At 63.2% G+C, this 8,890-nt stretch overlaps 4 protein-coding genes across 4 annotated transcripts in view; 2 read left to right on the forward strand and 2 right to left on the reverse strand.

Moving 5' to 3' along the window:
- MNEG_0253 (MAP kinase phosphatase 5) overlaps positions 1–1,462 on the reverse strand; it is a gene marked incomplete at both ends in the record, with an annotated part of 4,985 nt that extends 3,523 nt beyond the window's left edge. The window contains 4 exons of the mRNA XM_014051255.1: positions 249–310; positions 635–755; positions 1,042–1,172; positions 1,376–1,462. Coding sequence (XP_013906709.1) covers positions 249–310; positions 635–755; positions 1,042–1,172; positions 1,376–1,462 — 401 coding nt within the window. The remainder of the gene's footprint in view (positions 1–248; positions 311–634; positions 756–1,041; positions 1,173–1,375) is intronic.
- Positions 1,463–3,315: 1,853 nt separating this feature from the next.
- On the forward strand, positions 3,316–5,229 carry MNEG_0254 (hypothetical protein; the record flags this gene model as incomplete). The annotated part of the gene is made up of 5 exons (XM_014051256.1): positions 3,316–3,657; positions 3,887–4,116; positions 4,352–4,493; positions 4,737–4,865; positions 5,029–5,229. 5 exons carry the CDS (start codon positions 3,316–3,318, stop codon positions 5,227–5,229), a joined length of 1,044 nt encoding a protein of 347 aa, XP_013906710.1.
- An 846-nt stretch (positions 5,230–6,075) lies between these two features.
- Positions 6,076–8,434, forward strand: MNEG_0255 (hypothetical protein; the record flags this gene model as incomplete). The annotated part of the gene is made up of 3 exons (XM_014051257.1): positions 6,076–6,093; positions 6,425–7,046; positions 7,581–8,434. The coding sequence occupies 3 exons, from the start codon at positions 6,076–6,078 to the stop codon at positions 8,432–8,434; spliced, it is 1,494 nt and encodes a 497-aa protein (XP_013906711.1).
- A 217-nt stretch (positions 8,435–8,651) lies between these two features.
- The window catches only part of MNEG_0256 (hypothetical protein), a gene marked incomplete at both ends in the record, with an annotated part of 5,033 nt that continues 4,794 nt past the window's right edge, over positions 8,652–8,890 (reverse strand). Inside the window, one exon of the mRNA XM_014051258.1 lies at positions 8,652–8,672. Within this exon, the coding sequence (XP_013906712.1) occupies positions 8,652–8,672 (21 nt within the window). The remainder of the gene's footprint in view (positions 8,673–8,890) is intronic.

Raw genomic sequence — 8,890 nt, forward strand, 5'->3', positions numbered from 1 at the left:
GGAGCGGTGGACGGGGCGTAGATGGGGAGTGGGCGGGGCAAAGGGGTGACGGGGACTACGGGGCCGGGCGGAGAGCGCGTGGCACGGCGAGGGGCTGGGCGGGCGCAGCGCCGCAAGCCTGTGATGCTTGGCATGCAGCAGGCCGCTGCGGCAGAGGGCCCTGAGGGGACTGAGTCCATCGCCTCACGCGCCATGCGGCTCTGAAAAGAGTGCGCATGGGGAAGTGTGCAGTGCGCGGGGCGCCTCACTGCTTGATGCAGCCCTGCTTGACAGATGCCGTCACCAGGTATGGGTGCTTGGCCTCCAGCGCCTGATGGTGAGGGGGGGGGGCACGGGAGGGGGATGGCGACAGGTGGAGGAGCTGTTTGGGCACCTGTTGGGGGCGAGAGGGGCAAGGCGCAGCACACCACCAGGGCTGTGGACTGCAGGGCCCATGCCCTGCGCCTGTTGGCGACCCGCACAGCCACTCGCAAATCACAGACCTGCGGAGCCGCGTCCCTGGACCTCAAAACCGAGCGCTGTAAGCCGCGATGCCTGCGCAGGCCCTCGAAACCCTGGAGCGTTGCCCTCGTCCTTTTCCCCATGTGTACCGTTCCATGCGAACCCCCCTGGTGGCCCCACCCCAGCCCCCCACCTCGAACCCGTCCTTGAAGTATCCGAGGGAGGCGCAGCGCCCCTCCTTGGACAGGAAGGCCAACACGGGGTGCTCCTTGGACAGCCCCGCGGGGCCGTAGGCAATGACGGGGCGGCCCCACCTGCGTGGTGCAAGCGCAGGCGGCGCCTGTGAGTTTGTGGTGCGCCACAGGCAACCGGCCAGTATGCGCGGGCCGGCGTCGCTGCTGGGTCCATGGCTGCCGCCCCTGGTTGACCAACACCGCCACCACCACCCCTTGCCTCCTCCTGCTGCTGGTTCAGGTGTCCACACTCACTAGCCTCCCATGCGATGCCTTGGGGCGGACAGAGCGCCTCCCGCGCACTCAACGATCCACATTCAGCCGCCCGTGTGCACTTCCGGCCTGCCCAATATCAGTTCGGACCCACCAGCAGTCCTGACTCCACGTGACGTCATACGAGGCCTGGGAGTAGTCCAGCAGCGCGCGCCCGTCCGCGCTCAGCCGCACACAGAATGAGTGCAGCACGTGGCCGCGCTTAAATTGCTTCAAAGGGCGCACCTGGGCGACATTGTAACAGCGGGTGTGCATGCGCATGTGCACGTGACGGGATGGGTCGAGTGAGTGTGAACAGTAGCAACTGGCCCCTCGTTTGCATGTAGCTGCTGCAAGCAGGCGAGCGCAGGTGGAACCCTCATGGCCCTCATGCATTAGCTGCAGTTGTCAGGCGGAGCTCTGGTGTCCACGGCCATGGCCCCGCTCACGTCCAGGATCAGGACCCGGGGGTCGTTGGGGCAGGCCGTGAACACGCGGAACAGCGCGCCCGCGTCCACCGCCTTAGCGGCGGCCATAGCGCCTGCTTTCGGTGAGTGGAAGGCCAGGCGACACTTCCTTCAGCCGCTGGCCCGTGCACAAATTGGAAGCCGCGTCGACGTGGAGTCAGCTGTGTCTGGAGGCTGTCTGCAGGCTGCTGCGCGGCGGTGCCCGCGCAATTCGCGCCTCAGCAGGCGCGCTGGCAAAGCAGGGCCGGAAGTGAATGTCAAAGCTGCAGGCTCGTCCAGGTCAATATGCACAAAAATGGAAATAGCTCAATGGCCCTTAGAGCTATAACCTAGAGGTGATTGGGCATTGTTGGTATCCGCAGATCAATCCGACGATCTCGACGTATATGTGAGAAAGCTTCGAGGGCGAAGTATGTATGCGACTAGTGGTCAGCAGCTGGTTGCATGCGACAATTGCGCCAAGCCAACTAGCGGGCGGCACTAATGAGTCGACGGTTGCGAAGTGCTGCCGTGCACACACGCAGCAGCCGTGTATGTTTGTGTGCGCATGCGTGCGTGCGTGCGAGCGTGCGCGCGCTCATCCCACGCTCCCCTTGACCCTTGGCTTGACGGGTAGGCATGATAACAACTGACAGATGGCTCCAACCGCCGGTGTTATGGCCGAGACAGGTAATCAAGGCAAAGAGTAATGCTGAGTCGCCTGCGCTCTGGCAAGCTGAGTCGCCTGCGCTCTTCGGCCGTTATTGTAGGTGAGTAACGCCTGTGACCAACATGACGTTCCGAGTGAAGTCAAAGTAGCAAGTGTCGAGCCCTCCAGGCCTGCAGGCGGGGTGTTACTGTGTGTGCTGTGTGTGTACCAGACCTCTTGGACCTTTGGTCTAGAAAAATCTCCTGGCAAGGACTTTGCAGCTATTGTAATAAGGGGCCATTGCCGCTTGCAACTACACCATAAATTTTGTCAACAGTTGTTCAGTCCTCACTCTTGGAGGTGCCATACTCCCCAGCTTCCTGCTTGATTTCCGGGCAGTGCGGGTGTGGCACAGAGCCGCATGCAGCTGGGTTGCGGCCTGACAAGCTAACGGTTTACTCCACGAAGCGTCCAGAACTTTTTGCGGTGGCCGGTAATAGTGCGCACTACTCAGCTGCCGGGAGGTAGTGTTGCATCAGTGGGAATGTGAGGACTGGAGGGTGGAGGCTGCCAATCGAGGGTTGAAACTTAGGTATGGAAAACCACAGACGAAGGGCTAGGGGGTGTTGCAAAGAACAAGGAGATCATGAGGGGCGGACGTCTGAGATGAGGGGTCGCGGTGTTTAGATGCCTGGGAGTGTGGGAGATGCGTGCCGCACTGTGCTGCGTAGGGGCGTGGCTTCCGCCAAGGGTGCGCGGACAGGTGCCAGTGCAGAGATGCGGAGTAGGAGCACCCGACCCACTCCAGCAGGACCCAAATGATTTGGAGGGTGGTTCCAGACCTCGAGCGAGCCCCTGACAGCCCGCCCCAAGTGCACGTGCACGCACGCACACACCCACGCACAAACGCACGTGCTGTACGCATAAATGCACATGCACAGCGCATGCCTGTTGTATTGACCACCATCTTCACTGCATGATTGGCGTTGTAAGTGCATTACATGATTGAATAATTTGAGGTTTGCCCTCATGTACCATTGCAAATGTACTGCAAATGCAAATGTACTGCAGTCAAAGGCGATCTGGGCAGCCAACCGTTACGATTGACTTGGCCTCCCTGCTTCCGGTGCAATGGGATAAAATTATATTCATTACTTTTCGAAGCCTCGTGTCTACTTCGTGTTGTGACAGCGAACGTCACACCCATGGGACCTTGCGCAACTGCTTTATGGTAGTATTCGCTTGTTCGACTGACAACTACTTTCACTAAATCGCGCTTTGGTGACAGCATTACATGGCAGACGCTGCGCCCTCCGCGATACGCCCACCGAGCGGTGATCAGCAGCAGCAGCAGCAGCAGCAGCAGCAGCAGCAGCAGCAGCAGCAGCAGCAGGAGGACGAGGAGGAGAAGCAGCAGGAGGAGCATACGCCACAGGAACAGCCCGGAGAGCCACCATCTGTGAATCAAGCAGCAGATGGGCCGCAGGATGGGCCGGTCTCAGGGGAGGACGGCGGCGCTGCCAGCAGCGGCTTGGGGGTAGAGGAGGAAGAGCGACGCCAGGAGGAGGCGCGTGCGGCGGCGCTGGCGACAAGACCATTTGCAGAGCAGATTGCAGAGGTTGCTGGAAACCTGAAGGTGCGTACTTACATGCATTCATCAAAACACTCTTTGTGCCCTTCACGCCAAGGCTCTGTACACGACCCCACGGCCATGACGCAGGGTCTTCACTGCTGAGCAACCGCACACGGCAACCCCTGTCAGACCACGCACCTGCATTTGACCGAATCGCCAGCAAAACCGCCTCAATAAACGTCGCCGCCGCAATAATGTGTACTGTGGACGGTCGCCCACACAAACCACTCAGCTCAAGTCTCAGTCCTGCCAGGCGGCCAAGTACCTGCTGCGCCTCCTGGACAGCCGCCCCCAGGAGGTGGCGGCCTACCTGGCCATCGTCGAGCTGCTGAGCCGCCTCATCGCCGACGGACCCGCACTGCCGGCAGCGGGCGCCGCCATGACGGCGTTGGCGCGGCTGTGCTTGGCGCCAGAGGGGCGGGCGCGCGTGCGGGCAGAGGCGGGGCTCGTGCCTGTCATCAGGTGGGCTGGGGTCTGGGTCTGTCGAGGACCTGGGGCGGGGCCCGCCGCTGTACACAACTCATCCAAAGTTTTCATGCGAGTGCACGTCAAGTACCGGCTCCCTGGCTTGTCGCTACAAGGCACGCAGAGCACGCATGTGCGTGTACCATGGTTCGTTTCTGGTGATGCGATGCGATGCCTCCAGGGCGAGCGGGTCGCCACCCAAACCCTGACCCAGACGACTGCGCCCCTGCAGGTATGTGGCAGTGGCGGAGCCCGACAGGGCGGCCAACGCGGAGGCGGCGGCGCTGCTGCTGGCCAACGTGGCGGGCGACAAGCTGGCGCGCCGCGCGCTGGTCGCTGCTGGCGCGCTGGAAGCGCTGGTTGCGCTGCTGCAGGTGCGTCGCGTGCATGGTGCGAACGCCACTGCTCGCTGAACACCCTGTCCCTGGGGTCCCCTGCAGGCTTCACACGTGCAGGCTGGAATGAGCTGGGAATTGTTTCCGGCTGGGGATTAGCTTGATGGACCATAATGATGTCTCGCCCAAGATTTCGCTTGCAAGGCCACCAGCAGTGGCAATCACTGGACTAGGAGACCTCAGGCTTCGCGGTGTGCTTGCACCACATGCTTACAATCTCAGAGAACGAAGAGTCACGACAGCGCCTTGTCTGCGTACGTCGCCGGCGCGCTCATGGTACTGCTGAGCGACGGTGCTGCCGCGGCGCAGCAGCGGTTTGTGGACTGCGGCGGTATAGAGGCGGCCTGCAAGGTGCGCAACACATGGTTGTCAGTGGTGTGGCTGATGGTCGATTGTCAGTGGTGTGACGCGCTGCCGACCCCGCTCTCTGTCCTGTTGTCAAGGCACTGGAAGACAAAGACTCCCGTACTGCCCAACCCAACAGTCGTTGCGGACACCTCCAAACCTCTTGCAGGCCTTGGCCGAGCGCCCCCGCAGCGACGCCGGCCGCAGCACGCTGCGCCTGCGCCTCCTGCTGGCGGAGCTGTGCCACGCCAACAAATCGTGGGAGACGCAGTGCCAGCAGGCAGCCCTGGACTCGGCGCCCAGCGTGCTGCTTTCAGCGCAAATGGGTGCAGGTCCTGCCCCCAAAGGCGTTGCTGCGGGAGGCGGGTGAACGCGCCAGGCAGTGAGCAATGCGTGATGGCCTCCCGGAACTTGTCATTGCAGGATTGATTGAGACTTGCTCCAGCAGCAGCGCCATTTCTGCACTCCGCGGGCACGTGCCTGCGAGCACTTGCGCAAGCACGCAGCTGAGCAGCGGTAGTAACACCCCCCCAAGCCCCAACCTCCCAGCTGCCCAAGACCATGGACCAGCCGGGGCGCGTTCGATGGATCTATGTATGAATTTATTTATGGTTATCAGCGTAAGCTATACCAGCAGGTTGCGAAGAACGCGTCCTCCGAAGGCAGCAGTAGGCGATTGTCGCGGACGGGCTGCACCGCAGCCAACGATAGCAGCATAACTCAGAATTGTTTGCAAAATAAGATTGAAATACACAAGTTTCGGGGGCTATAGCCCCGCTTGTCGCGAGCCTGCCCAGTCGCAAAGATGATGGGGCGACAAGAGCGCGCTATCGTGGTCGCTTTAGCAGCGCTGGTTATGCTCACTGCATTTGGTGAGCGGGTGCCAGGATGGCTACCCCCGCGCATGGCGTTGCGCTGCTGTGCTGTGCTGCTGTGAGCGGGCGGAGGTGGCGCTTGGGGATGGATTGCAGGATGGCGCATACCTCGACGCAAGCAGCCACATGCTGTTGATAGGAGACCCGCTGCTGCCCTCCCTTGCCGCATGTCACCTACAGACTGCGTTGGCGCCCGGTTCCAGCCACACCACAGGCAGCTGCTAGGCCCCAAAGTCAACTTGGGAGAGCAGGGCACCGCCAGCGCTGACCATACAAAGAATGCAACCAAACCCTTTAATATTTCGGACGTGCATTTGAACATAAGCATCAACCCCAGGGAGATGGCGGACCTGCTCAAGGTGGGTCAGCATGACAGAAGTGCTGGGCGGGGCGGCACGCGCACACACTGCGGGCAGCGTGCCACAGAACGCAGAGGGCGGCGAGCCAAGCACGAGTGGTTGAACAAGGGCAGGCTGCTTGGCTGGCGCAGCCCGCGATGGGCGCACAAGCTGAGAAGGCGCTGCAGCAGCACAGGGCAGCGGTTCTGATGGTCTGCAGGTTTGTAACAGCGGCTTTGCGCTCTACACCACCCCACGACTGCGGCAAAGGGCGGCAGGCGCGACGTGTCTGCCAAACTCCCGACCCAACCCTGCGTCCCCGAGCCTTTGCTTCCGCTCCGCACCCCTCCAGGCGTTCTTCCGCGGCACGCTGAGCAACAACACTGCAGAGGCCACCACCCCCGACGACAGCTACTCGTCCACCATGTCTGGGGCCATCTCGCTCAACCCGTTCCTGTCGGGCACCTCCCTGGCGAACAGCCTCGCGCTGTCGGGGCGCAACGGCACCTCTGACGCCAAGGGCATTGTGATCGGCCTCATCGGCTCGGGCAAGGTCTCGAGCGAGGCCACGGCGCTGGGCAAGAATTATGCGCAGTCAAACGTGGAGGGCGTGTCGTTCAACGGGATGGGGCCGCAGCACACGGTCAGCAGCAACCTGGCGTTCACCGCCGGATCGGCCAAAACAGGGGTGAAGTCGGCGGCGCTGACGGCGGTGGGGCCGACGATCACGGCAGGAATCTCCAACGCGATCGGCGTCAAGTCGGCGACGTCTGACGCCAAAGCTTCGTCCAACACGGGGCTGGGGTTCTCGGCCAGCAGCGTCTTCTCCAACGCGCTGACCGCGGGCACCGCAAACTCGACAGCGGGCTTGCTGTCGACGGTGGTGTTGGGGCCGGCGTCGGGCAGCAGTGGGGCGCTGGGGACGAGCTTCCAAGGGGACGCCGCGGCAAGCTCGAAGGTCAAGTCACTGTCAGGTTGGTGACTTGTGCTTGTACACATGCGCATGCGTGCACATGGGTGTGTGCTTGTGGTCTGCAAGCGTATGTACGTGCAGGTGTGCGTGCACGTGTGCGTGCGCGTGTGCGTGTGCGTGTGCGTGTGCGTGTGCGTGTGCGTGAACGTGTGCGCTTGCGTGTGCGCTTGCGTGTACGTGCGCGTGTGCGTGTGCGTGTATGTGTGGGCATGCGTTTGCACGTGCGCGAGCGCGTGCGTATGCAGGTGCGTGCGTGCGTGCGTGTCTGTGGGCATGTGCAGCTTGGCAAGCAATACAATAATCACGTGTGCGGTGGGGAGCGTGAGGGGCTGCTTGCCGGCTCTCAACACATTGCGCCGCGCGTGCGCCAATGGGCGCTTTGCATTCTGGCTGCCGACCCAGGGCGCTGCGCTGCATGATCAGCAACGACCGCCGTCATCGGCGCCACCTGCGGGGCACATGGCAGCCCCTACATCCACACAGGACCCAACACCGCCCTCCTCGCGTCGCACGCCCCCGCCCCACTCCCCCAAAGGCTACGGCAGCAGCACCTCCAAGTCGGGCGCCGTCTCCACCGGCCGCGACGCCTCGGACGCCGCGGCCGGCACCAACGCGACCGCGGTCTACGGCACCGCGGACGCCGGGTCGGGGTCGCTGGCCACGGGGACCTACGCCAGCTCGGGCGCCGACTCCCTGGCCTACTCCTGGAACGGCTCCGCCCACGCCTCCTCCTCCGCCGCCTCGCTGGGCGCGACCAGCGCGTCCACCGCGACCAACGCGACGGCGCGGTCGAATGATGGCCGGAAGACGGCGCACAGCAGCAGCTCGTCCCTGGCCGGCACCGCGCGCTCGGGGCTGTTCGGCTTCTCGCTCCTGCCGGCCCTGCCGCACTTCGCCCCCTTCCAGCCGTTCAAGGGCGGCGCCGCGCTGTCAATCCTCACGGGCGCCTTCGTCAAGAGCGTCGGCCTCAAGGCCCTGCTGCCGGCGGTCCCCAAGATCCACCCGGGCTTCGCCTCCGACGAGCCCATCTTCGAGCAGGCCGTCGCGCCCACCAACCAGACGGCGGCGCCGCCGTGCGAGGTCAACTGCACGCAGGACGCGAACAACGGCACGGGCAGCAACACCTCCGCCACGTTTGACGCGCTCAGCGGCATTTTCGGGGACCTCATGGACAAGAACAAGCGCTTCCTGGCCAAGAACACGCCCCCTCCGCCGCCCGGCGCGTACGACGGGAACCTGGCCGGCCCGCCCGCTCCCCCGGCCAAGAAGTCTGCGCGCGTGCAGATCCCCATCATCAAGCACCGATCGTCGCCGTCGCCGTCGCCGTCGCCCAGGCCGGGGGCGAAGAAGCCTGTCGCGGCGCCGCCGCAGCAGGCCGCTGGCCGCTGACCGCGGGGCCCCAGGCGGGCGCTTGGCTGGCGCGCAGACGCGCGCGGCGGGTGCTCGCTGCGGGCGGTTGCGGGGCTCCAGTGGTCCTTTCATCCGTGTGCTGTGTGGCTGGGTCGGTTGACCCGTGCGAGCGCCCATCATTGTAGCACTGCAGCAAAGCTGACCCCGTTGCCAGCCCTTGCCATGTTCTGTCCTGAGTGCACATTCCTTCATACGTTCACGACGCACGCTTCGCCCGCTGCATCTTGCAGCACAGGCAGCAGGGAATGCTAGGCCTGATTGATTGATCAATTTTGAACGTTGCTCAATTAGTTTGTTTGATTTCTACTGCCCTGATCCCTCAATGTCGTCTGCTTTCAGACTAGCTGCCATGCTGATTCGTTGTGGTGTTACCAGATGATCCATTGGAAAGGTCGACCGGCGGCCTCAGATATTTACACTGCAGCTATGGCGGGG

The sequence above is a fragment of the Monoraphidium neglectum genome, assembly GCF_000611645.1.
Source record: "Monoraphidium neglectum strain SAG 48.87 unplaced genomic scaffold scaffold00018, whole genome shotgun sequence".
Classification (NCBI taxonomy): Eukaryota; Viridiplantae; Chlorophyta; class Chlorophyceae; order Sphaeropleales; family Selenastraceae; genus Monoraphidium; species Monoraphidium neglectum.